The 27,484-nt window shown below is 46.3% G+C and overlaps 2 protein-coding genes across 6 annotated transcripts; both read right to left on the bottom strand.

Annotated features, from left to right (window-relative positions):
• Positions 1–3,325: 3,325 nt before the first annotated feature.
• On the bottom strand, positions 3,326–7,890 carry LOC310899014 (uncharacterized protein). 3 transcript variants are annotated; one of them, XM_083834939.1, is made up of 6 exons: positions 7,585–7,890; positions 6,650–6,709; positions 5,857–5,988; positions 4,897–5,043; positions 4,011–4,071; positions 3,326–3,826 (listed from the first exon to the last, which is right to left on the bottom strand). In XM_083834939.1, exons 1-6 carry the CDS (start codon positions 7,747–7,749, stop codon positions 3,723–3,725), a joined length of 669 nt encoding a protein of 222 aa, XP_083691065.1. In that variant the 5' UTR covers positions 7,750–7,890; the 3' UTR covers positions 3,326–3,722. The 3 variants fall into 3 exon arrangements, with proteins under 3 accessions (XP_083691065.1, XP_083691066.1, XP_083691064.1); XM_083834940.1 differs by lacking the exon at positions 6,650–6,709; XM_083834938.1 differs by having other exon boundaries at positions 6,650–7,818.
• Positions 7,891–8,036: 146 nt separating this feature from the next.
• SETD7 (SET domain containing 7, histone lysine methyltransferase) lies at positions 8,037–27,472 on the bottom strand. Of its 3 annotated transcripts, none has more exons than XM_083834928.1 (8): positions 27,339–27,472; positions 24,110–24,239; positions 19,867–20,068; positions 18,705–18,894; positions 16,953–17,034; positions 15,693–15,810; positions 15,250–15,407; positions 8,037–14,284 (listed from the first exon to the last, which is right to left on the bottom strand). In XM_083834928.1, exons 1-8 carry the CDS (start codon positions 27,376–27,378, stop codon positions 14,104–14,106), a joined length of 1,101 nt encoding a protein of 366 aa, XP_083691054.1. In that variant the 5' UTR covers positions 27,379–27,472; the 3' UTR covers positions 8,037–14,103. The 3 variants fall into 3 exon arrangements, 2 of the variants coding, with proteins under 2 accessions (XP_083691054.1, XP_083691055.1); XM_083834929.1 differs by lacking the exon at positions 27,339–27,472 and adding an exon at positions 26,927–27,052; XR_014583911.1 differs by lacking the exons at positions 8,037–14,284; positions 15,250–15,407; positions 15,693–15,810; positions 16,953–17,034 and having other exon boundaries at positions 18,756–18,894; positions 19,764–20,068.
• Positions 27,473–27,484: the final 12 nt, after the last annotated feature.

Genomic DNA, 27,484 nt, shown 5'->3' with positions numbered 1-27,484 from the left:
GAACGTTAACTCGCAGGAACAGCTCCCCTGATTAACCTGCTGATTACCCCTTCTGATTAGCAATGGCGTGCTAGTGGCGATGCTGGCATCCTTCAGTTGCATAGCCCGGGCGTTCTGCAGGCTTGTGCTGTGTGTTGGGGAGTGAGGCAGCATTTTGCTAAGCTTACCCAAGGTGGAAAAGCATTTTTGGACTTAAAAGTCCTATCTTTGACTAGTACAAACAATGCTACGTGAGGTGAGCATGAAATGCTTGGCGTCTGTATGATTTTGATGTGCAGGATGTGTAGCCAGGGATAGTAAAGCCTTTCAAAGGAGCTTTCTAACATGCCCTAGAAAAGAGATGGATGTCTGGACTCAGATGTGAAGCACATTTGCATGTACCATTCTTCTTCAAAATGCCTTTAGTTACACTTCCCAGCGGTGGAAGCACAAGGTGCTTGCGAACAGCATGCAGCACCTGTGTGTGCAGGGTGTTTGAGGGCAGAACAGGCTGAGAGCTTAGCTGGGGGCTGGACGCGTCCTTTTTTTCCCCAGGCTTTGCCCCCATTGTCCTGCTGGTGCTGTGCTGCAGTGCACGGGCCGTCAGTGCCACGGCTGGATGCCAGATTGCATCCTGGCGTGTATCACGCGTCCCTGCCCTCCCCACAGCAAAAAGGGTAACCTTTAGGGGCCGGGAGGCAGCAGGGCAGTGGCCCCAGCTACTAGCAGCTTGCCAAGGGGAAAAAGGCCGTGGGGAATAATCTTCGCAAAGCTTTTCTGCTGGAGGTGTTGCAGATGTGTTTGTGTAAAACAAAATCCATCTGACTTCCATCAGAGAAAGCTGGGGGTGAGGCAGTGCATGAAACGTCCTTGGAGATCCTGCCAGGCTCTCGGGGGGGATCGTAACTTGCGTGGGGAACAGGCTACTAAATATAGCACCAGGATCTGCAATCACGAATAAATATATTTTCTGCAATGCTAACCAACTAGAGGGAGCGGCATTAAATTGGTGTACAGTTTGCACCAGTTTCCACAGTGCAGCCGTTTCTTTTCTAGAAGCTCTCCTTTTGTACGGGAATCGTTGGCTTTGTGTAGCTATAACAGCTCCTAGGTGCCTTCATGGTGACAGCAGTGCTCCAACTGCACCGCTGAAAGATCAGCAAAACCCATTCGAAAAAGAAATGTACAGGCATCGAGGGCTTTATAGGTGCTGCTGCATCAATTGCAAACACTTAATTTAGAAGTAGGACAGACATACTGCTCTTTTACACACCCAGCCTCCAGTATATGCTGAGCGGGCTGTTTCCAAGCCAAAGCAGCACCTCCCGCAAGGGCAGGGCTCTGCGGGGGGCATCCTGCCACTAAATGCCACCGCTCGGCTGCTTCCCGAGCAGAGCGGGAGGAGCAGCCAGCTCCTCGGTGCGTGTACCAGCGACGTGCCAGCAGAACCTGACTTGCCCCGGCCTCGCATCCTCCCCGCAGGCCCGGTGCTGCTTTCATAACCGCCTCACTTCAGGAGTTACCACTTGGAGCCGGTGAAAACATTTCTGGATTACAGCAAGGACTGCTGAAGTTTGTTCTTTGCATGCTTGTCATAAAATCTAATTAATTTCTCTGTTCATCCAGACGCTGAGCTCCGGTGACTCACACCAGGCATGCAGCACCTCATAACCTAAGGCACAGTCACAGACCAGTGCCCCGGATGGGGCTGCAGCTTCCACCCAGCAATGATGCGGTGGCTGAGCAGTGCCTTTCAGCAACAAAATACTTCCAGCAAGTTACTCCTTCAGAGGCAAAAATCTCTTTTAAACAAAAAGAGGATCAAAGCCAAACTGGTTTCAGGTGTTAGCAATCACAAAAACCTCTCAGAGAGCCTCACTTTTTTTTTTAATGGATGAGAGCAGCAGTTTATGTTAATCAAGGTGGGGAAAAATCATCACAGGCTGTTTGGAGCTATGCCAGAAGCAGCTGGGGATGGGAAAAGTCATGCTCAGTGCTTTGATGCTTGCTGACGGGCACTGCACCACAGAATAAGGCACAGCATTGCTTTTTGCCTCATGTTACCAATTACTATATTAAAGGCAAATAAACTTGCCTATATTTGACTGTTTTTTACATTAAGTTGTAAGTGGATTCTAACTAACTGGCTAATTACCTGTAGTTAGTGGGTTTGGTGCTACCATTTTGTGAGTTTTTAATTGAATAGTTTTCCTCCAGCTCATACAATGCAAGTAGGAAAACCTCAGGCATATAGAAGCTGAAAACTTTAGATGAAAGCCTTTATCTCTGTGATCTCTAGATCCTTGGTTGTTGTTGTTTTTATTTTTGTTTTCCTCATAAGTATTGGAATGCAGGTGGACAACTGTGTACGTTCAAAGTTTAACTTTATTTAGCCCTGCTAGAGCAAAGGGAAGCAGAGTTGCTGTTTCCTTCCCCAGAGCAGAGCTAATATAGGTGAGAGGAAGGTGCTGCACACGGAGGTGCCAGCAGGCTTTGAGGCCCCTGCTTCATCTCTGGACCTCTGCCGCAGGCACTGGGAGGCAGCAGGCGGAGCGCCACCTCCCCAGGGTGGCTCCCACAGGGCCCCCGTGTTTTTGCCAGGTAGCCAAAGGCAGGGGTACAGCTCCCGGCCCTTTGGGACAGACACAGCCAAGGCTTCGGAGACAGGTGCCTCAGAGGCCCCCACGCTGCCCCACCGCTTACTGCGCTGTCTCAGGATGAGAACTTGCCTTCCCAGCCCTGCTCAGAGGGATGTGCTGGACTGACCCCCGTGGTGGGACAAGTAATCCACCACTTCGTGTCCAGCGCCTGCAGGTGAGGTGTTTGTTCGACAGGCGCTTCTAAGCCTACCTGGAAGTGAACCATAAAGCGCAGAGGGGAATTTTATGCACCTTGAGAGCCAGTGCAACTTGACTGGAAGCTGTAGGTGGTTCAAACAGAGGACCTTGGACCTGATCTATAACACAGTTAAGCAGAACACGCCCCAAAATAAGCATTTTTTTTTTAACTTTTAGTCTTCAAAGTCAAAACAGAGAAACTCCAAACTGACCTCAGCGTAGGTTAGTTACTCTGTAAGTGGAGCCACTGCAACTATTGTATTTCAAGCACTATACTTCGTCACTAAATCTAACTGAACGTAGACACGAACACACCCCAGAAACCCCATTTTGACAGAGGTGTCCGAATGGCATCAGCCAAGTTTCATGCCGTTAACTTTACGTGCCCCTGCCCTGCCAAGAGAGAGGGAAAGTACACAGAAGCTGAATAATGAACTGGATCCTTCATGACAGATAATTCAATGGGTGAGGAGGAGAAGATAAGAGTGGGGGGAACACTCCACAACCAGTTTCTTTTAAAAATTAATAGTATTTAATATTTGAATGCATAAGGCTAGCACTGCTAGACAAATTGCGTGATGAATTCTAGAGGAATAAAACATGAATTAAGTACAAAAGCTGGAGGAAAAAAAGCTCATGCTTTCCAGAGACAATGAGGTATTTTAACTATGCAAAGTCTCAACATCCAAAGTTCAAACTACGGGAAGTCTGAACATCCAAAAATATCTGCAGGTCTTTCCATTTGCACTGGGATCTTTGCTGACCACTGGGCAGTCAATAGTTCTTTCTGTGGGTGCTTTTTAAAAGGCCCAGGAAAAGTGCACGGCCATCTTGAAGATGAAGAACTTCTCACATCCATCTTGCTACACATTTAGACTAGTAGCTTTAAAATGTTCAATCACTTTTTCAAGTCATTCTGATGTATGGTGGAGGTTTGGATGTGTCTTCCTCTGTGTCAAAGTCCTGGAGTGGAAACCGATCTGGGAAATCAAAAATTCTGTCTCCTGGACCTGTGTGGGGAAGGAAAGAAGAAATCATTAAACCTGCTATTGACTCTTGCACAAAATCCTGAGTTCTTTTGGCTCAGAGTACTTTGGTTATCAGGATTTTGGCTTGTGATGTAGAGCTTATTCAGCATGTTCCTTCCATATCCCTGGTGAACATCCAAATACACGGATGGAAAGAGTTACTTACTTCGTACAGCACAAACCATCTCCATAGCCTGATTTTGGTCCTCACTAGGTTGCAACCATTCCTAGGAATGAAATCATGCCATTAAAAAAGACATTTTGTGAGCTTGTTCAAGAAGATAAACCCGAACGCATTTAAAATGCCTGTGTAGTTCACTCCTTTCAACAAGTTTTAGCTTGAAAGTTTAAAGCAGCCTTGCCTTACACACTTGCAAACACTTGGTATCTTTAGCCGAGAATAGCTGCCTTGTAACGTAAGATGTACCAATGAAGTCCTCATCAAGTAAGACGGTCAGATATTTGTGCTTTAATACAGCATCAGAGTTATTCTAGTACAGAAGCAGCTGGTATTCACTGAGCTCACTTGGCAGAGACACGCAGCGTGTGCATCATGAGTTGAAGCAGATTTCACAAAGGTTGACAGTAAAACGGGGTTCCCTACACATACCTGCACACTACACTTCATACACCGTGCTTGGGACATTCTTACTATTGAATTTGTAGTTCTGGGGATGAGGCATCTTGGTTTGTGAGTACCAGCAAGTCTTTGAAATGCTGTACCACAGAGCAATCGCTGGTTTAAGGGGGAGAGAAGTCTTGCAGGAACTGAAAGGCACCACAGTGGCTTCAGCACCAATGTTTTGGAAAATGAGGCTAACTTACACTAGGTCTTACACAACACTGTAAATAAGAAGGTGGAAGTACAAGGAAAAAATAGAAAACTATAAAATCCCTCTAACATTCCCCTTCATTTCAGAGAATTAGCGCTGGATGACTGGGATAAAGCCAAGGTAAGGTTTGTAGAAGAAAAACACATCTTCTCCTCAGTTTCTTCCCCTACCACCCACATTCAGTGCAGATAAATCGGTGCTCCCAGACTCCTCACTCACCATTCCAGTTATGCTATCGTAGCATGAGCAGCACGGAAGACTTCGGCATCCCAAGTAAGCAATAATCGTCACGACGACAGTACTGCAGATCGATGCAATGAGCATCGTGATGTTAGCACCCTTGACAACTTTACTAAGTACGAACTTCTGCAAGCAAAAAAAGGAAACGTTCAAGCCATGTTCGAGAAGAGAACCAAAAATACTCTAATTACTGCAAGAGTGTTATGATTATATGTTAGGACATTGATTTAAAGTCAGTGTTATTTAAAGCTCTTCTTCCTGTGCTCTGAAGAGCAAGCCAAGTGTGAGCCTCAAATGGGAAAAGAGCAAGCAGTAAGGTAAGGTTTCTTAGTAGATTTAAGACATCGTGCAACTGCATCGTGTTTGGAAATAGCTGCACTCTGGCTTTAACAATGAGTAGAAGTCCAAGGAACGGCTGCTCCTCCTCACACTAAATATGAAATACATCTTGCTACATTGCACCTCACCAGCCTGACGCTTGACTTTGTCCTGCAATAAACTAATGAGTAGCTCCTCGGATGAATTCATACACACAGGAAGCCACGGTTTGCACAAGAGTTGAAGTATAAAAGGGCTAACTCCTTCCTTTTTCATTTACTCTGTGGGATATTCTTGAAACAATACCTAGATTTAATCAGCTGATGTGTAATTGCTGTAACTTTATCACCTGAAACACAGGCTAGAAGGGACTCAGTAGCCTAGCAATCGCTGTCTCAGAGCAGGCCAAGGATACGTTCACCAACTGTCCCTTTTCACTATGGGTACTGTGATTCTTTTCCTAGAACAAGCCAAACCTTTTGGGTGCAGCATCTGCAGTTAACCTGACTTCACCACTTTCAGGCTCATACCTGGACGGCACACGGTAGGAAGTCGTACGAGCGTACGTGGTGGCAGGCTGGCCCGTGCTATTCCCCAGCGATAAGCACGAGCGGTACTTACCGTATGGATAACGTGGGCTGGGTGAGAACTTAGGTCCTCCTCTTCACCATAGCCCAGCGTTAGGGAGCTATAAACTATTACAATGAGGATGGCAACACAAGAGGTTATAGACGCAGCTATCAGCACATTCACCTGTACAGAGAAATTAAAGGAGAGTAAGAAGGCAGAAAGGAATTTAAACTATCCTCTAGTAAATTAACATCATTACTACAAACAAAAGGTATTAATTAATGAGTGACAGGTACCAGCCTTTGACCTCCCATAACACTGAAAGTATCCAGTAGCAACAGTCAGGTGGAAGCCACAGGCAGTGCAATAAATGTTTCCATGATACTGAACTGCTGAGATACAATTGAGTCCCAAATCTGGCCCACAGGTGCAAGCTGGGCTGAAATCCTTTGTTCTTACGGGCCTCTTTCTTAGAAAAAATATCCCCCTTTTGAGCTTACAGGGATAGAGAAACTATCTAGGAAATGCAAGTCAATCAACTCGCTTCCTATCTTGGTGTACACAGCTCTTAATAACAGGAAACAATACCAGGATGGCTTGCATTTCAAAAGCCACCATTTTTACAGATTTTTATTAGAGCCATAGCTCGTGTTATGCATTAGGAAGTGAAGTAACACAGAAGCCTCATTTTGCTTAAGAATGTTGCCTTTTCTATGAAGACAACTCAGAAATAAAGCTCTCAATCTTGCAGAACCAGCTAGTTCTTCTCCTACCTAAAGAGTTTTCGATTGCCCTGACCGCATTTTGCCCCTGCCCCGTACACACACAAAGCCCCAAAGCTTACGAGAATGGGGTTCTTTCTCTGAGAGGAAAACAAAGCCAGGACGCCCGGGACTCCCATGACCTGCAGACCAGAAAAGGAGTTGGTAACTGGACGACACGTATCAGATTCTGAAGATAAACTGCCACAGAACAGATGAAAGGCCCTCGTTTTCAAGGCTGGGATCAGAGGAGCTGTCAGATCAGAAACAGAAAGAGGGAAGAGAGTTGCTGATCTATTGTGTTTTCCTCCGAGGCATCTCCTGGTGGCTAGGACCAGCGGCAGGATGCTGGGCTGCGTGAAATGTGTCTTACACATCAGCTGCACCCACAGCAGCAATCCTGGGACCAGCCTCACATCTCATAACAGAACTGAGGTCCGATTACAGCGCTACAAGCCCGCACTGCTTTTCCAAGCCATCACACAGCTTGCAGATGGACGACAGCTTTTGCTGGAAGGAGGCGGGCAGGCTGGGGATGGGAGCGCACGCTTCAGTAACACTGCCTTGGGGTGGCAGATCACCGGGGCATAAGGAGTTGGGGTGCAGCACCCCAGTCGGGTGCAGGACCCCAGTCGGGTGCAGGACTGCCAGTGTCCCGCTGTGGGATATGGAGCAGTGCCAAGAGATGGAGACTTCAGCCCTGGGCACGCGTTCCCCTCCTAACCTTCAGTGGCCTCTCTACGGTCACTACGCTTCTGCTAAAAGGCCTGGCAATTGCCATAGTGCCCCGTTTTCCGTTTTATCTGGTAGAAACCGGTTCCATTTAGCTCCTTCAGCGGGAAGCCTCCGTGCACCCTCCCGCCCGCGGCAGGATAAGGAAACTTGCGCTACCTGGGCTCGGAGCAGGAAGCCAGGGGAGCGATGGCAGCAGCCCTGGCCTGCCCCACCCCAGCCGAGCACGGGCAGGTAGCAGCTGGGGACAAGAACAAATGAAACGAGGAAAGGGACGCAGCCTTACCATCCCGGCCCAGACCGGGGCTCTGGTTCTGCCCAGCACGGACTCCGTCCTGAAGACGCCGTCCACGAAGCCGCTGACGACGCACAGGGCGCTGAGCGCCAGCTGGAGCAGCCCCAGCACCACCATGCTCCGCTGGTTGAACACGAAGTACCGGTACCGATCCATGCCGCCCCCCCGGCCCTGCCGCCGGCCGCCTAGGGCGCCATGCCGGGGCACGGAGCGCCCGCACCGCACCGGGACCGCAGCTCCGCCCCCGGGGACGCGGCCGCGGGCCGGGCCCGTGAGGAAGGCGGCGGCTGGGGCGAGGCCGGGCCTCCGGAGCCACCCCCCGGCCCCGGCAGGTGCGCGGGGCCCGGCCGCGGCGCTGAGGTAACCGCGCCCGGGGAGCGCCGGGGCTCGCCGCCGCCGAGCCCTGACAGGAACCCTGACAGAAACAGGCAGGGAGACCGCTGTTCTGTTGAATATTTTAATATCTGCATTGCCTTCGTAGCGCAATTAAAGCGATCTTTAAAATTCACTTATTACAAATGTTTGTCAAGTCTATTTTTTTTTTCCCCAGAAACGTTTTTTTTTTTTTCTTGCTTCCTTGCACATACACCCAAACACACTATAAAAACCTCATTCATAACATCAAAGGAAGGGCAATCACCATTCATGTAAACATCTTTCTTAGAGTTATCCATTTTTTAAAAGTCATGAATAAACCTCCAGATGTTCAGTAAGGCTCATAGTTCGAGTACAAATGTCATAAAACACCTATCAAGTACTGTATACAAGTTAAATACTCCGGGGTTAACTGCTAACGCGTGTATAAGCTCACCCCAAGGATTATTCTTTAGCACTTAGTTCTTCAGAACAGAGACACCCAGTAATTATGGGCTAAATAGTATTAAAATAGCAGAAGGCCCAGCAGAAACTGTTGAGTAACACACAATTTTAGTCTGGATCTTAGCTCAAGAGTTAAGTTCGGTACAGTTACAGTAGGAAAAGGAGGAGGAAATCGCAGAAAGTAGGGATGGGTCCGCTTGTACAACACCACCAAGGGACAAGCTGGGAGGTATGTCCTGAAGATGTGACTGGCCTTGCTATTGCAATGATTTATGACAGCGGTGTGTAATGCTGCATAAATACCTTCCCAAATAGCAGGAACGACCATTTGCAATTATAATTTGCAATAGTTTGTTGCATCTCCCCTTAAAAAAAAAAAACTACTTATTGGTAACCAATTACACTTGCATCTTACAAAAAGACATCCTTTTAAATTTGGTTTAGATCTTAGTGGATTTTTTTTTTTAATATTCATTCTACCATGAAAATATTTCATACAAACATCATTTTACATACAAATATGTTAAAACTTGTGAAGAGGGTCTTCCCACACTCATGATTTTATGGCTTGAACATTTAATTGCTTTGAACTTTTGTATATATAATTCTCCTGGAAACAAACAGAAAAACAGTAGTTACAGTAGAACTGGCAGAGAAAGAGGGCAGGAGCTTCAATTGCCTGAAGACAGAAGAGCGCCAAGAGGAGGGTCCATTCAACAGATAGTGACCTTAGTGTTCAAAACCTTTGATCTGGGGCAAGTAAACATGCACTCAATCTTGCACCTTTTTTTTTTTTAAAAAAATAAAACCAAAAGAAAATTCTTTATAAGACTGCTTAGAAACTCTTCTTCCAAAAATATAGTTCTCGTGTTTCCAGTACACGAAGCAAAAAGAACAAGTTCTCCTAGGGGCACAGGTGAGCATGAAGCCCACGTAGATCCACAGGTGAAGCTGCTCCCACGCCTGCACTCCTCACCCAAATACTCTCAGCATATGACAACGTGGTGTAAGCGAGGAGGCGGCGTATAATGCAGCATCCCAGCATATAAGGAGACACTTCAGCAACATTGTTTTCAAAGCAATTTTTTTTTTTTTTTTTAAGTGCTTGGAGGTGAGTTCCTCAGACACCTACAGCTTCAGAAATTCTGCTGTGTGAGAGGAAATCAAAGCAGCAGATAACTAGCTCTGTACAACTCATTACCTCATCACGACTGAAGCGTTTTCCAAAGTATTGTCAATTCAAACAAAAGGATAAAAATCAGCGAGGCCTCTGGGACAGAAGTGATGCTGTACAGTTCCTGGCAGAACCGAAGTGGTGAGCCCTGGTTTCGACCGCAGGACAGGTGCCAAGGGGACAACCCACCTGCAGACAGGCCCCACGGTGGCTTAGAGCCGGGGGAGGAAACAGACAAGTGAGGATCTGCACCACTTCTTGGTTTCTTGTACCAGCCATTGGCTACTCTGCTCCTCGAGCACCTAGCAGAGGGTGAGAAATCCTGACAGGTGCTCTCACTTCCACGCCAGCCAAGAATTACAACAGCCCTGAGAAAGAAACTACAGCCACTGCTGACTGTGTGCAACGCTAAGAGCTCCACGTCTGAAAAGGCTCAACTAAAGAGTCGGCTATCAAGTCGCTCCTGAAACAAGCAGCTTTGCAAGGGCACACAACAGGCCTCCCAAGTGGCCAAAACCTGCGCGAGACACCCATTGCCATGGTTGAGCTGCGTCTGGAAAAAAGCAAGGGCCATCCAACAGGTGTTGTCTCAACTGCAGAAGAAGTCAAAGAGCTACCAGAGCTGTCACTCTGACAGCTGAAGTTCCACATACCAACGTACTTCCTTGACTCTTTCATCAGTTAGGACTTCATTTCTGTAGGATAAGGTGGCTTTTTTTTTTTTAAAAAAAACTAGTAGCAAAAAAATTGAAAAAGCCTTTTCAGATTTGTGAAGGAAAATTAGGTGTTTTAGTAGATCCCAGAGAGTCACATTATAGCAGCAGACTCGGCATGAGATCCCCTTCTCTATGCCTAAGCCCTTTTCTCTCTTACCCAGAGGCAGCAGCAGGTAGCTCTCAGCTGTAACTTCCCGTGCTCTCATCTCCAAGATTAACTGCTTCTCCAGAAAACTAGGCTTCTCTATTCCTGGTGAGAAAACACAGTGCTGCCATAGCAGGAAGATCAATTTAAGCTTTCTTTTCACAGAGACAGTCAACAGCCTCTAACACAGGCTGATACGGGCTCCTTCTCAAGAAGGTGCTCAGCTAACAACCCTCCTATTACACCGAAGCCATTTGCAGTCCTGCAGACCAAGGGTGGAAGCTGGGAACTGACATGTACCTGAAAAAAGCAGCAACTTTGAGTTCTCTCATGTCTTCCCCAAAAGCATACACCAAGATCCAGCTGGCCATCCAGGTTCAGCTGATAGATACCAGCTCTTCTTCCAATTTCTGTTCCAATAGGAAAGGTCTTGGGCCAGCCTCTGAGAAGCAGAGCTTCTTCACTTATTGCATTTTCACAAATAGCGGCATTCAGCAAACTCAAAAAGATCGCTTGACAAAATGACTATTTTATCTGCTCCAAATTAAAATCAAGTTTTGGTGTGGGTCTCATGTTACTACCGATAAGTAGTTTTGCTAAGCTGGTCTTGCTGCCTAGAGAGCCCCAGAAGCTGAGCTGCAAAACACATTGACCAAGTTAAGGCATTACTCGGAGTTACGTAGTTAACCTGTGTTTAAACCTGTGGCTGCCAGTGCACACCTCCCAAAAACCTCTGAAGGACCCGCTGAGCTCTGAGCCCTTTCACTATCCAGTGGTAAAAACCATCCCAACCGTCTCCGCTCTAACAGACCACAAAGAGAAACAAAACACAGAAGAATTAAAAGGCTTGGTCCTGAATCAAGCCAAAGCAGCTTCATAACCACAACTTTTATAGAAGGTTGGTCACTGAAAAAGGGATCTATAGGAGGGCCAGTAGATTTTAACAGAGCAGAGAAAAAAGGACAGTAGAGCTAACACAGACAAAAGCTGCAGCAAACTATCAGGCTACAAATACACGCAAGAGCATCTGCTTGACTGTCACCAAATTAGTGGCTTTTGAGAACACACCGAGGACACCTGAGTGCCTTTTTTCTAGGAATTCCCTATTTTAGGATGCAATCACCAAACTCGATGTGCAAAGAGCACCCTATCTTCTACTTCTCTCTAAAATCACACAATACGAAGACAGACAAATCTATTAAAATTAGAAAATCTACATGAAGAGGAGATAGCAGAGGAATCAGAGCCCGATCAGGAATGCAGCCAGAGGAGCTTGAGAGATGGGAACATTTTAAGCACAGTTCTCTAGCCGACACGAAGAGGTGAGCAGCCCAAAGGAGGTTGTTGAGAAGGAAAGCAGGTTAATGCAGAAGGAGTTACTGCCCAATCGGCTGCATTCAGCCACGCATCTTCCCTCTCCTCTTCCTTGCACTTAAACACGAGCCTAACTTTGTAAATGTTGTAAAACGGTTGTGGAAGAATAATCCACAAGACACACACAACAGCTTCCTGCCAGAGACATGCCTTTCTGCAGATGGCTGAAACAGCCATGACCTAAAATAACAACCTGCGGGCAGGCAGAGAAAGACCAAAACACACATTTCCTTCTGAGGTCGATTTGCTGAAGCCGTGCTGCCAGTTGGCTTTTGACGAGTCTCCCTCACCTGGAGGCCCAGTCCTGTCTCCCTGCACACTGGGCTGAGTCCCCAAGGCGTCACCTCTGTCAGCCACCTGCCTTGGACCAGAAGTGGAGCTGTGGCATGAGTCTCCAGCCCAAGAAGACGGGCTGTGTCAAAGCTCACTCTCAGATCACTGCTGGAAGAGAGTCAAAGAGCCCCAAGCCTAGCTGGCCCCCAGCACATGAACAGAGTCGCTTTTGTGCGAGCTTAAACGGTAAAGTGCTGAAAAAGCTTTGCGATCAGTCAGAGGAACTAAGCAGAGCCCCACGCCAGGGAGGGCTGCCCTTACAATTCCTACCTTTGTACACGTACCAAAGCAAAGACCCTCAGGCCGCACAAATCAGCAGCCTCCTCCTTCCACCTCTAGGTACCAGCCCAGCGCGCTCCCCACGTCCAGCTCCCCTGACAGCCAGACACCTCCAACTGTTCAAGCAACCAACCTAGTGTGTTGCAATAGAAAGGTAGGTCTAGTTTCCAAATCGTTTATGTTACATATATACAAACAGTTTTAACTACAAACATTTAAAGAACGTGTTGCAAATGCATCCGAGTTGTTCCTAAGCTGCTAAACCCAAAAGAGAGTGTCATAGACCCAAAGGGGCTCCAGTATCCAGACTGAGATGATACATTATTTCTCTCTTCTACAGCATTAGGCAAGACCAGTACAGTATCCAGAAAAATGAACAACTCTCCTATCCCTGAAAAACCCCAGAACACAACCCTGCAGATGAATATTCACAAGCCCCCACTGTTGGCTGTAACAAAGCTATGGATTGACTGCTGTTTCTAAATATGAGCAGTGAGTGATGTTTTTACATTCATTGTTTGTCTTCCAAAAACAATCTTCTCTTTTATTTAAATCTTATTTTGACATCTCATACTGTATTAATTCACTGTGTCTTAAACTAGTACTGCTAAAAGACTGCTAGAAGGCTATATGCTTTGTCAGCTGAACACACACAAAAGATATAGCGCTCCGTAACCAAGTACTACAGCCTGCCCTCAAATACATGCACTTCCTTTAAGAGAATCCAGGTGAGACGCAAGCGTCTCACTGCTAGGATGTCTGCCTCGAGAACTGGCCACTTTAACTGGTGAAATACATACACCAACTCACGGGCACTAATGCAGTTCATGTGTCTGCCTTCCAGAACACGTACTTCTGAAAGTCCTACAAAAAGTAAATCTGTTTTCTCCTTTCAGAAAATCTTCATGCAAAGAACAGCTTCATTTGCGTGTCATAATCATAAATTAAATAAAATAAGCCAGCCATAAAGGCTAGATAAATATTAGGTTTGGACATGTTGCTATACTATTTAGAGAGCCACAGAGACCAACACACAGCACTCTCACATACACACACAAGCCTTTCCACTAGTTAGAAAGGATTTTCTCCTGCAAAAGAGGATTTGTAGAAAGAACAACGTTCAGACAAGAGGAAAGGGGAGTTAAAACCCAGCCTCCTATATGCTAATAAACTGCTCTATTGCAAGATTCAGATCAAAGGTTTAAAAAGGCAAAATTATGCTACTATTAGAGAATATCAAAATATTACTGTTATCATCACAAGTGGCATATATGCAAAATGCAGTTGCACAATAATGCCTAGGCAGATAGAGAGCAACACTAAGTCTGCCGACTAAAAGTGAACGATATACCCATTTTAGTTTTCTGTCTAGTCTTTTGGCATCTTTGCATATGGTGCAAAAGCAGAAGCTACCAAAGAATATCACGTCTTGTATAGAATATTAAATAATTTCTCCAGATAAGACTGGTGCAACGCTAGCTAATTTTAAATCTGCTATGAGTAACACAGTCAAACCTAGTTAGTATGCAAGAAACTTATCTCTTAACACAGAATGCAAAGTTATGATGCAACAGCATGAACAATCCCTGGTTGTCCAGTTTTCAGTAGAAAGGTAGTGCATAGATCCAAGTTTCTATTTGAGTTTGCTGAACTGAGGAGGAGCTCCTGCTTCACTTTTGCTGGGCAGCCTGGAAAGCTTTCAGTTCCAGCTGGTACCACTCGGGTGCTTCTGGCCCGTTCTGCCCCACGGGGTTGTGATCGTATCCGTAAGCCACCGTTAACTCTTCATCCTTCTCCACAGCCCTGATGGTACGGATACACTTGATTGGCCCAAAACGAGGGTGAACAAACCTAGACAGAGAACAAACACTTTCGCTAGGCTCAGTGGTCAATTCACAGACTCGGTTAGCTCCTTTCACAAACGCTTCCAGCAGTCACTCGCCGTTGAGTGTAATGTCACGTACTCTGATGTTAGATGAGCAGATTTCTTTAAGTCAACCTTATAAAGGCTTCAGTAATGAGGGCACATATATATTAAAACAGCTTTGCATAGCTCTATTGCTTGAAGTTTTCCAACAGTCCAAACACTGCTCGTTTGTAATAAATTAAAAGTTGATCACTGCCACATGCTTTGGGCTTGCAGTGGCAAACAGCTGGGTGACTGGAAAACGCTATAGATTAAGATGAGCAATTTTTCCCTGCTCTCTGGTCTCACATAATCTCCCCAGTAAAGGTCACCTGCCAATTATAATACACCTCTGTGAATCATTTCCCAGGGCCCAACAGTAAAGGAAACCAACTTATTTAATAAAGGAAAACTGTTTTCTACTTACGCACCCACAGGTCTGTCCATTCACATGTTTGTACAAAAGCATTTATATCCTTGAGCATATGCACGTATCAGAAGTTTCCTAGTGCTCTGCACCAACTCTAAAGCAGCAAGATGCTTATTTTTTTGTGTTTCAGACAAGACAGCAGCATTTGATGGTGCTGGTCAAGCTTCTGTAGTTCAGCAAATATGGTTCAGTCCGAGCCTGACTAGGACTGAGAGAGCAGTGCTTATGCATGTTACAACCAACAGGCAGCTCCCAAAATTCATGACAAAGGCAGTACAGTTCCAAACTTGAATTTACCCCATGGGGTTAGTTTGAAAAGACATCATGCATCCACAGTGCCAGCTCAGCAGGAGAGCATGAACTTGGGCACCGGGACCCACTACTCCCAGCCCCACAGCTGCCCTGAAGCACCCTACAAACCCAGACTGCAGGCTGCGGCACAGCCTTGCGCCTTCTGCTTCACAACAGATGACTACTTACGGGTCATAGATGCAGTTAGGAGTGAAAGAATGGTTGGCCTTATGCCCCAGCGAGGCACAGTACTTGGCGGCATGGTTGTAGGGCTCTGGCACGTCTATGACTGTCTCGTCGTCCAGGGATATTGTATTTCCATTGAGGGCCCAGTCTCTGCTGTCTACCTAGTTTGCAAGGCAAAAATCCAATGTGTGTGTGGGGAGGGGTCAACTTTGCCAGCAGTTTGAAAGCAAACGTTCAAATATATGCAACTAAAGCTTTTCCTGTCTGTAAGGGTTTTTTGGTGGTGATTTTTTTTTAATTAAAGTAAACATAGTTGGAACATTCACTTTCTTTCAATTAAATTCCATCATATTAAAACTTAAGGGTGGGAAGGGGGTGGGTGTAAAATCCTACAACAAGATTTCAGAAGGAGCAATGAAAATTCAGACTGGCTTTCTCTCCTTTACCTCCTGGTGTGTAATTCGCACTCCGTTGTAAAAGGACATAACTGTACTAGCTTCTGCTGCTATTTTCGAAAATAATCCTTCTCCAGCACTGGAAATGAGAGAGACATCAACATACACCCTAAAAGGGAAAAACAACATGAATTAGCGATTGTGTAAAGTTCTCATTTTCAAGAAGCATCATCACAACACTACCGGCATAAAGGCTAAGAACTCAATATAATAAGAAAACTAACAAATCATAACTGCTGAATGCAATCCCTTCACCTTCCTCTCTTCCATACACTCTCTCTATTTTGGCAAAATGGAGATTTGGTGGGAAGCAGGGACAGTTTTTATTTATCAGTCTGAAAACTACTTTTTTGAAACTGCATTGGCAGATTATTACTACTCACTTAGGGCTTTACCTCAGGAACATCCTCAGTAACATCAGAACCCCAGAGGTTCTGACTGAGCCGAGGTTGATGGCGTGCCCATGCACAGATTAGTATTCTACTGAGGAAGAGTTTTCAAGGTGGAATCCCTGTATCTTCAAGTACCTGAACCAAACGAATGCCAGCATTTTACCAGTCACTTGTTTAGATATTTTGGAGCATCAGAAAAGGACTACAGCTGAGACTCCTACACAGCAAGGCCTGTGAAGCCGAGGTAAAAAGTAAATTATGTGATATACTGTGTACTAGCCACAGAAGAAGTAAAGGAGCGTCACCAACTGACTGGCATGAGACCATCTGCTGAGGAACGTGTCCTATGAGGAATATGTGCTGCAACGTTACACGACTGTTAGAAGAATCCCTCCAGCTTGATGATTTACTCTTGGTGCTTTGCAGCGTCTGCAGGGAGGGGGGCAAACTTTGTGCAACGCATGCAGTGAGACACACTGAGCGCAGCACACAGCAACCTGAAGCTACTTATGTATCTAGAGCGTCAACAGTGTACTTTATTGTTCAGAACGTCACAGATGTGGGCTGTTAGTGGAGTCCAAGTACTGTACTGAACATGCATTTGAAATGCTAAAGAGATCCTACTTTAACCTGTTAAAACACACGGCTGCGTTCTATCCACTGGAGTGCAACTTTATTGTGTAAATCAAAGAAATTCAATCCAGTCACATGTTTACTGATGTGTGATAATGGATTCCAAATAAAACCTTACACAATTTTTATTTTAAATGAGGAAAGGCTTGCAAAATCAGGGCCTAAATATGTAACAGCAAAGAAGTATTGACAGTATCAAAAGTGGACAGAAGAAACAAAAGCCTACCTCTCCGACTCATAAGGATCAGGAAGAAGTGCATTTGTAGAAATGCAGGATGAAGTAGATTTGTCAAAACTGTACACTGGGCCTAGAAAGAGAAAACAAAAGAAATAAACTAATGGGCAATATTCAAAACATGCAACCTTAAATGCAATCGCCATTAAAAAATTAAATGTTAATGTCTGCAAGAAATGTTATGCTTCAAAAAAAAAAAGATATTATATAGAACTGCACTTATAAAAGGACTTCAGTGAGATTACATTTCTTGATTACCATTCTCCCCTCAACATGCCAGAGTAGCAGCATATTAATCACAAAAAGAGGATGCATCTTCTTTAAACTACCAAGTTTTAAAGGGCTGGACAGTCTTTCAAAACTGATCCTTCCAGAGTCTTTCATTAAAATGTAAAAGAAAATTTAAAAAGGATATACTAAATAAATAACACATTAAGTCTAAAAAATGCTGGACTATTTTGTATATGAAATGTTTTCTAGCTCAAAACCAGAATAGACTTCAGCCAGAAGATAATGTTCAGTAATCACAAAGTACATTTGCTACAGTCATTTATTTCCTGCCATTAATAAGCAACTCAGTGGTACAGCTCTAATTATACCCTTACATCCCTCTCCAATCAGCTATTGTGCCAGAGGACTATCTGTGAGATAGGTTAAGATGCAGGTGGAAATAAGAAGGAGAAAAACAACCCAGAATACTAAAGATTGATAAAAGACCATTGTCCACGGTATCCAAGTTCTAAAAACAGATCTGATCTGGCTGAAGACAGCTTCATACAGAGTGCAACTGAATCCTATTTACCAAGCACAACTGTGCCCTCTCAATTTGTTTTTAGGTTAAAATTTGATTTGCTATCACATCTGAGAGGTTGTGACAAGAAAATAAAAGGTCACAGGCATTCCCTCACTTGCCATCCTCTTTTCACTGAGTTTTATTTCATATTGAGGGAGACGATCTTCAGTGGCAGAACAGTCAGTATTACAGCATGGTTCTTGTTTACATTCATGGCCCTGTCCACAGCTTAGCTCTCTCACCCCCAAAACAACACTTATACCTGAGAGCAACAAAACCACCCCAGAACTACAGCCCGAACTCACCACTGCCCCACAGAAGGAGCACGGCGTGGGCACAGGCACCACCCTGACCCTAACCTTTTTATAGCCTCTTTGTGTCAGCAGGACCAGGCAGACTGAAGGGTGCTGGTGAGTCAGGTTGTTATACAACTGCTGAATCTAGTTCACTAATTCCAATCCCCGTGTCCTTTCGGCACAATAACACAGACAACAAAACACCCACAGCAGTAATACTCACTTGCACTAACTTGAGAGAGCTACAACCAAACCACAACCTCCGTTCTCCACTCCCAATTATTTCACTAACGAGACAAAGCTGGCAGCTGTGCCAGCATTAACACCGTTAAGCAGGTTTTCACACTGACCCAGATGGCAACGGTGAGCGCGACAAGCAGGACTGTGCCCCTGAGCCTGCCAGAGAAGGGTTACGAAATGCAATTCAGCAGCACCACCACATGGGTCACTTCCCATTTGTTTGCAGAGCAAACAAATCTCTCCCTACGCTCGTGCTCTTCTGTCCAACTTTATAGTTTAGAAAGAGGGCTTCTCACTAACACGCCTACTCTCCCATCACAGCCAGCACTGGTTAATACTATAGAGACCAAGCCATCTGCAGCAAATAGCTGCAACACAAGGAAGAATACAAGTTTCTGTGTTAGTTGAACTTACTGCCTGGTACTACTTCAAATTGAGGTTTCCCATCCTCTACAGATGTCAGAGTTGCCAGTTTTGCTTCTATCATTTCCCCATCGATGAACCTTCCAGAATATGCAGTCTTTCCATCAGGATAGACGTAAGCTATTTTCTCTCCAGTCATCTCTCCTTCTTCATTCACCTCTCCCACAAGGCTGCCTCCATCCTGAAAGCATGGACAAAGAAGAAAAGGCAGAGTATTTAGTTATTTTTCCTGACTTTTTAAAGAAGCAACCTAAATGAACTACAGTAAGTTCAGATGTGAGTTTGTGAAAAGGAGTAAGAAAGAGTGACATGAAGAAGCTGGATAAAGTCTAATTCCAGCCAGGATAAAACCATGCAAGAAATGAACTTGGTCCTCTGTGTAGTAGGACACAGCCAAAACCCAAAGTCTTTCCTTCTGCGTGACACAAGTCCTGAGCTTCGATTCACAAAAATTCGACATGAATAGTCTGTGAACCAAGGCCCAAGTTAACACACACACAGAAAAAAAACACCTATAAAACCAGTACTACCATTTTTGCCCTAATTAGCATGGTTATAAGATCATATCAAAAAATTTTCCCGGGTTTTCCAGAGGAATATCTTAGTGTTATCACAAATCAGGAAGACCTAACCTTGGCTGGGTTAATGACCAAAGCACTTGCACACCCCCCGCTCAGAGGCACAATTCTCACACCAGTTCCACCTCATCTCTTGGGCCAAGACAAGACGCCACAACATAACCTGCAAAAGCAGACAAGCTCTCCTCTCCCTGCTAAACAGGAGCAATAGCTTGCATGGCTCTCATGCTCTTCGTCTGCAGTCAGCACTACAGAGTGGCAGAATTGCTGGCCCGGCCTTCCTGAGGAGATGCATGGAAATGCACTTGTAAGGGGCTGGGTTCCCAGGAACATGAAAATGATAAAGGCGTCTCGCAGCCTTACTGTATCCTGTCTACTGAGCAAACATTCTGCACTGAAAAGCTTTGACTGTGTCTCAGATTACCCAAAACCAGAATGCACAAAACTTCCACCCAGATTTTTGTGTGCTGACCTTTGGGTAGCTGGCTCCTGGTGGGTATTTGTTTCAGCTGTGGAAAAAAGAGGGATGCATAAAGGTACTATTCTGCAATAAATAAGCAGGAGGTCAGGCTTACCAGGTAATATATCCAACAAACTCCATGTCGAATGTTGTCCTTATACTGCCCTTTGAATATCAGTCGCCCGTCGCTGTCATACTCCTGGGCTGGCCCATTCAGCTCTCCGTCCACATACGTGCCATGAAGGACCACTCCGTCCTCGTAAGTGTAGATTCCCTGGCCTTGCAGGGCATCATCAACGTAGTACCCTTCCAGGGTGCTGGTAAGAAGAGAAAGAAAACAGCAGTGGAAGACTATTCCCCTCTCCAAGAAGTGAATCCAATGCCTTGACAGGAGGCATGACGCAGCCCTGCGTCTGACGCTGTCCTTTCACCAGGGTGCAGTGTGTGTACACAGAACTCTTCACCTGAATTACACTGCTGAGCTGCTTCTTTAACAGGCGGAGGTAGCAAATTAAAGCAGTGAACAGACTGCTCACGGTCACAGAAATTATTGCTACAGAAAGCTGCCCTCACCTTAGGTTTCTCTACCTCCCGAGTTTGGGTCTTTGGTGACATCTCTGGTAAGATGAAACGGCACTGCCACACAGGCGGGCAGCAACAGGGCACAAACTGCAGCCTGCTACCGATCCAAAGCTAGCTCCCTAGCAATACGCTCAGCAGCAGCCTGTGCTGGGCTTGCTAAAAGCGCTGTCATTTTTCCATGCGCTTCTATTAAAGTGGAGCACAGCCTGTCAAACAGAACTAACGCCGCACTTTGATTCGAACAAAGACACGCTGATTTCACTTTGGTTTTGTCTTGCAAACCCTTTAGAAAGGATGCAGTAATACTCTTGTGTTCTGCCTTGCTGTCTTGCTTATAAAGGCTGCTGGTGGAAACTACAAAGAACGAAAGCATAACTGAGTATTCTCTCCTTTACAGGTACTTCTTTGTCAGGTTTGAGCTGGTGTAAGGAAATACGAACTGCTTAGCTTTTACCCCAGCATGTTTAGCTAACAGCCAGCTGCAGTACACATACTTTCATTGCGTAATTCCGTTTCTGATGCAGGCATCTATAGTATAAGCCCAAAGTTTGCCTGGGAGCACAAGACTCTACACGTCCTACAAAACATTTTCAAGAGCTGGGGAAGGAATGTTTTCTCAGAAGTAACTTCCTAGTTTCTAAAACCTCACTCTTTGTTTTCACATAATTTTGGCAATCTGGTTGAGGTTTCCATGGGAACGTACACGACAATAAAGGAATGCACGTTACTCGTGTCAGACACTGTTTAGAAACAAGAGTTCAGGTTTGGTTTTACGCAGCTGTCTTCACAGCAATGCCGTTCCAGACAGCTCCCTTCCCCATGCCGCAGGCCGTCCCACAGCAATCAACACAAACCAGACGCAGAGGGGGACGGGGCAGGAAAGCTGTTTTACTTTTCAGTTGGATGAATTTCTCGATGGTGGTTGCTACAGATGTGTGCAGACAGCTCCTGCAGCAGAGCACGGGGAAGGAGCGGAACAGATGAGAACCACCAGAAATCGGTGCGCTTATCTGACTACAAACGACACCGCTTTCTCCTCTAGTTTATCACAGGTCACCAGGTTTGAAATACACCGTAGCTGGCAACACACATGGAGTCCACATTTCAGGTTATTCTTTCAAAGAAGTCACTCCCAGTTTACATAATGAAACAAAACAAAACAACCTTCTTGTCAGCGTTAATCGCATTAGTTGAAGTTAAACTATTAAATTACAACAGTTCTTCAGCTCTGCAAAAGAAAATACATTATCTTTGACTGTAACTCAAATCTTAGGCTGCCAAGCCTAGCGTGGATCTAGAATATCCACTACCTAGAGAATAAACCTGTGATAAAAGTTGGGGGGGGCAACAATGCACTATGCTTCCAGGTACTGAGTTACATCAGCAGACCCTGACCCATTTACCCACCTTTCCTTACATATGGCAATATCGAAAACTTTCTTAAAAATAACACCTCTCTCTATTGCTATCGAGGAGCTGTTACTTTAGGAGAGCTTCCAGTTAACAGAGAACAGCAGCTGCAGCTCAGTGCAAAGCACAACTCTCACACTCACAGTTACTGTGCAAAGTGCTTTGTAAAGGGCCCTCCAGCAAGCGTAAGCACCAGTGAAAGCTCAAATATGAGATCCAAAAGAAGGAGTGTGCCAGAGGTGAAACTTCTCTCTGAAACAATACGTCGGGTTTTGTTGGTTTTTTTGAAGGGGGAGAAAGAAAACTGATACTTCAGTCCAGGTTTTCACTCCCTTGAACAATCAACAGGAAGAAAATCACTACTCTGAAAAAAGGGAGACATTTTAACTGAGGCAAACAAGGTAAACAGGCAGCTAACACTATTTCCCAACACTTGACAAATGAAAACACTTAATTCTTGCCATTCCGGCGTCTGACAGGACTCAGCCATTCCCAAACAACAGACCTACTGCAGTTAGCTCTCAGCCTTTACCGGCAGGCTCGTGAGGGGAACAACCCATAGTGGAAACAGACCCAGGCAACGTGAAACCAACTAACTTACTGCACTGAAGCATGCAACACCGCAGGGCAGAGTCGTTCTGAGAAATTTTTGGAATTCACTTCTCTTCGTAAGACTTCTTCACAAACACTCAGCCCTGCTTAAGGCACAGTTAACGGAAACAGCACGTCCTGCTTTGTGCCAAGTCATTCCTCCTTCAACATACCTGAGCCACCCACTCCTGAGAGCACCTTACTACCCTCGCTATGTGGGCAGAGCTAGGTAAACTGCAGTGTCTTTACTAACAGCAGTGACTGCTTTAGCTACATTCAAATAAACATAGGCCAGTTTATAAAAATATCTCATTTTCCAAAACCATATTACAGACTATTTTTGTGTATTTTCATTTTGTTAGTTCCTGAAGTCATACAGTAGCCAACTGTTCCATTTTTTTTAAGGGTTATGTAAATGGAAAAAAAAGAAAATTGGCAACACTGAAGAGGTACAGAAAAGGCTCAGCACAGGCAGCAGCCTGAGTTTTCCCACAGAGCACTGCCTGTACCCTGGATTACTTGGAGGAGCAGCTCTACAAACAAAATAGTGGGTCAGTTTCTCTAACTGTACAATCAGCGACTGCTCTGCTGAGATCATCAACAAGCACAGAAGCGTTATGTACATGTGTCCATAGAGACGTTGTCTGCCAACTTAAAAAAAAACACACGCTGTTTTACAGAGGTCAGCTGCTGGGCAGTAGTGATTTTCAGCTACTTGCACAAGATTTAATAAGCCCATTACCAACAACAGTGGGGATTTTTCTTCATCCAGGCTTGGAGGCCTGATCAGTTCCTGCATAACTGAATAAAAATATTATCCTTCTCAGGAAAAAAAAACACCATCTCCTGTATGAAGCAACTGCAAAGGCAAATACAGACAAGGAGCTGACTCACTGAGCCAGCACAATACCTCCGCTCCTGCTCAGAAGTTCGCTGTGCAGGGGGAGAGCAGACCCGGCACGACTGTCAGTTTAACAGCTGCTATTCATAGTGCCACCGACAGCTGCAAAACCACGAAGAATCGTGTCATTTTATACATCTGCTGCTCCTTTGGAGGAAGTTCTGAGCAACTGCAGGGAGAAACGCTGCCGGTGGGGGAAGACACACAAGGTGTTCATAATGAAGACTTAAGAAAACACACGCACAGGCACGGACTAGCCCGATTTCACTGCCACGATTCCCAGTGAAGAGACTGTGGAAGTTATTGGGGCTTTTCTGAAAATAAATCAGGCCACAGCTTTGCAATATGCAAAAGATTAGGTAGAGCTGAGAACACAACCATGGTTAACTCGGTCCCTTTAACCACTAAACAATTTTGAAGAAAGGCCCTACACCTATATATAGGTCTGGCACAGGGAGCTCCAAGTCCAACTGCAGTCTCTGTGCAGGGCTATGAGGCAAACGAAGAAGCCCACTTGTACTTATGGACTTGAACTGTGCAGCCCAAGTAGCTGCCAGAATGATTTTTCAGTAGCTCTGAGCACATCCCAGTTCTTAAGGTCTCTAATTAGTTCACAACTTTACAGCACTCAGACCGCTCACAAGGCTGCTCTCTCCCACCAGGAAACAACTCCGTTACGTACACAGCTCCAGGCCCACAAAGGCACCCTGTCAGCACTGTGGATACTGCAGCAGAAGAGGAAACTTTACAACTATGATTTTTAAATGAGAAAGCTTGTTTAGAAACTCTGAAGCATATGAGGAATATAGATTAGTTTCACAGCACGGTAAGCAGGAAGCAGAATACAGAAGAAAATCAGAGAGTCGGTGTCTACCTTCCATCAAAAAAGAAGAACTTGCCACGGCCATTCTTTTCTCCATGCACAAAGTTTCCCTCAAATCTGTCTGTCGATGAATAGGTGACTGTACAGAATCCATGTGGCAGCCCATCATCATCTAGATGCCCTGAAATTAAATCCAGACAAAGAACAAAGAAACACATTAAACTTTATAGACATTTTCAATTCTGTTCTGATTGTGTACATGCTTGAAATATTGTAGCTCCCTAGTATAAAATTGTAATCCTCATCAAACCATTTGTTAGGAAAAATGTTCAGAGATTCGGTACAGCCAAATCTATTATCGGTACAGCCAAATCTATTATCTCGCAGCACACTACGCTTAAAAGAAAAAATAAAAAGGGTTAGGATACAAGAAAACAGATGAGGAACATGAGAGAGGAGAAGCAGCAGCAAAAATATAAATTTTTCTAAATGAAATAAGGTTCATACTACTTTAACTCATCTTAATATATGGTTTCAAAAATATAATATTTTTTATCTAAAATGTGTATTTCCTGTGAGAACAGAATAGACTTACACTTCAATCCACTGAGCAAGGCAAGTGTTTTGTTTTTTTTTAAACGATAAATACATGTCTTACAACAATGTGGGTGTGCCACCTCATAGCTATATCTGCAGGAATTTAAAGAAATAAAAGCATGTAATCTTCGCAATACTATGCACTCACAATATGTCAGTCAATTTGCTATTTCATTTTTCAAATGCTGCTTTCCAAAGCCTTTCTGACGTGTTCAGGCTACGTCCCCCCTTCTCTTTCCTGGCCGTATCAGTTTTCCCCATTACGGCTGTTGCACATGGGGACAGCAGATGGGTGGCACACTCAGACCCTCGTCGGCACGGGTTTGCATTTTGCAGAATACAAGTGGCCAGCTCGGATTAAGTCAGAGCAGAATAAAGCTCATATTGCAGCTCTTGCTGCTTCTTCAAAGCCAAAGGAAAATGAAGGAGGAGTGGTTGAAGGATGGCTGATTTCTGCTTTACCTGCGCGACCTGGAGTCCTTAGCACTCACTGCGTTAGCAGAACGCTGCTCTGACTGCAGAACAAAGATGCTCAAGCTCAGCAGGGCTGCTTTCAGCACAGCGACGCACCACGTGCGGGTGGAACAAGCTTCCATCGTGACATTTTAGCAGGTATAAATTTTGAACAAAAACTGACACAAAATGAAAGCTTGTGTATACTCGTGCTCTTTCATATTTCTAAATAAAAACTGACCTCTGATCCACCCGAGTTTCTTGGTGATGTGTACAAAGCCTATTAAAGATGAGAGACAGCACATGCATCCCCTTCTACAAGCTTTAGGTCAAGCTCTCACTCTACCAAAATTTCCCTAAAACTGGGAAGGTTCAACACAGACAGGAAGGCAGAAACAAGCCCCAGCGTGATCGGGAGTACTTACAGCCCAGGCCGATGGAGGCATCAAGAGGTGCTTCCATAATATCAGACCTGGAGTCCCATGCCCAGAGAGAAAACACTGAGCGCTGAGAGTGGTGGGCTAAGCGAACCACCTGCGTGGCATCAGAAGTCCCTGTGTTCATGCCCTGGCTGCAGCAGCTCCACAGGTTCTGCAGGGACAAAGGCATCCAGAGGATGCACACGTGGCCACACGTTCTTCCCACATCACCACGGGCTGTTACATCCCAGAGATGCTTCACAGCCCCTCAGGGACATCACTGACAGGGCACGGTAAGGATGTGGGGCAGCATCTGGTCAGGAAGTCCTCTCACACGAACTGCTTTAGCCTTTTAACACCAGAATGAGCTCTGCAGGCTGGCTCAGATCACTAATTTGGCAGAAAACCTTTCCCTGCACCCCTGGCTCGGCCCGAGCTGGCCTGATGGTGCTCGCCCAGCTGCAGCAGGGCCCCACCTCGGCTGCCTGGCAGAGCCTGGCTTGGCCCTTACACAGAGGTGCCACCGCGAGCTACTCTGGGACGAGTTCACAGAGGTTTGAAGAGTTAACAACCCCCTCGTGAGCTGCTTGGTGTCCGAGCTGGGAGGAGTGAGAGTGAAGAGAGAGAGAGCAAAAGCAGCTAAAGCCAAGGCGCATCAGTGAGGGCCTCCCGTGGCCCTGTAAGGCAGGGAAGGCAGCGCGCTGCCCTCCGCAAGCGGAAGGAAGGGAAGGGTCATGCTTCCCTCCAGCCAGCCAGGGCACCCTATTTTGGAAAACAGGTAAGTTTCAGCATTTATATCAGTGTAGTTAAGAGATCAGTGACGTTTCTGATGTGGATACTTCTTGTAGGAGAAAGAGACCCATGTAAACATTCAGAGTTTAAAGGCTGGATTCATCGCGTATCTGTACAGGAAGGGTACACTGATGTAACTTAAAAACAACCTCAAGCAATGCACTACCAGCCTTTCCCCTACTTCAGGAGCAAGGCTTTTACAAAACACTTGGAGAAAAACCCCGGCCAGCAGGACTGGCACGTTACACTGCCACAGAGCAGCACACAGCACCTGGCAACTTTGCCGTCAGCGCCCATCCAGGTCGGTCAGGATGCTGCTGGCACGCGGTGGCACCGGGGCTGCCAAGCTCGGCACAGCACGCAGGGCACGGCGGGACCCGACCGTCCCGGGGATTTAAGGGTGAGCTGGGAGGGAACGGCCTGTATGGAGGGTCTGAACCTCTGCCACAGCGCAGAGAATGAGATTCTCCTGGTATGTCTGAGATTGTCCTCACTGGGGGGGGGGGGGGAAATGCCACTCCCAACAGAACGAGAGATATTTGGCGTCCCTTTGTCAACAGGAAAAGAATCAGAAGATGAAGTTTCACTACACGGATGCAGCTCTTACCGTATGGCTGAGGCCCTGGGCTCCGCATCTCTTCTACATTAAGTCAGGGGGGGAAAAAAAAACCCTCGATGCTCCAGCGGGCGCAGCGCCGGCCGCCTCCCTCCCTCTCCTGCCCGGGGCGGCCCCGCCGGCTGCCCCCCCGTCCCCCGGCACCTCCCGGGCACCCGGCGAGCAACGAGCCCGGTGCCGGTGCCCCCAGCCCCACGAGCCCGGTGCCGCTGCCCCGACCCGCGCCCAGCCCGGTGCCGGCCGCCATGTGCTCGGCGGTGGCGTTGCATAAGCCGCCCGCTGTCACGCGGCACCGGCACCCCCCGGCACCCCCCGGCACCGCCCGGCCCACCCCCCCCCCCGTGCACCGCCGCCGGCCCCGGGCTCCCCCCCCCCCCCCGCCGCGCGGCGGCCCCGCGGGCACCTTCCACGGTCTCCTCCAGCGTCTCCTCGTCGCTGTCCATGGCGGCGGCGGCGGCGGCGGCGGCTCCGGGCGGGGCGCAGCCGCGGAAGCACGGCCGGGCGCGCGCCGCCCCGCCCCGCCCCTCCCCGCCCCTCCCCGCGGGGGCG

The sequence above is a fragment of the Anser anser genome (genome assembly GCF_964211835.1).
Source record: "Anser anser genome assembly, chromosome: 4".
Taxonomy (NCBI): domain Eukaryota; kingdom Metazoa; phylum Chordata; class Aves; order Anseriformes; family Anatidae; genus Anser; species Anser anser.
Note: the sequence above shows the minus strand (reverse complement) of the source record. Positions and strands in the feature narration are given on the sequence as shown.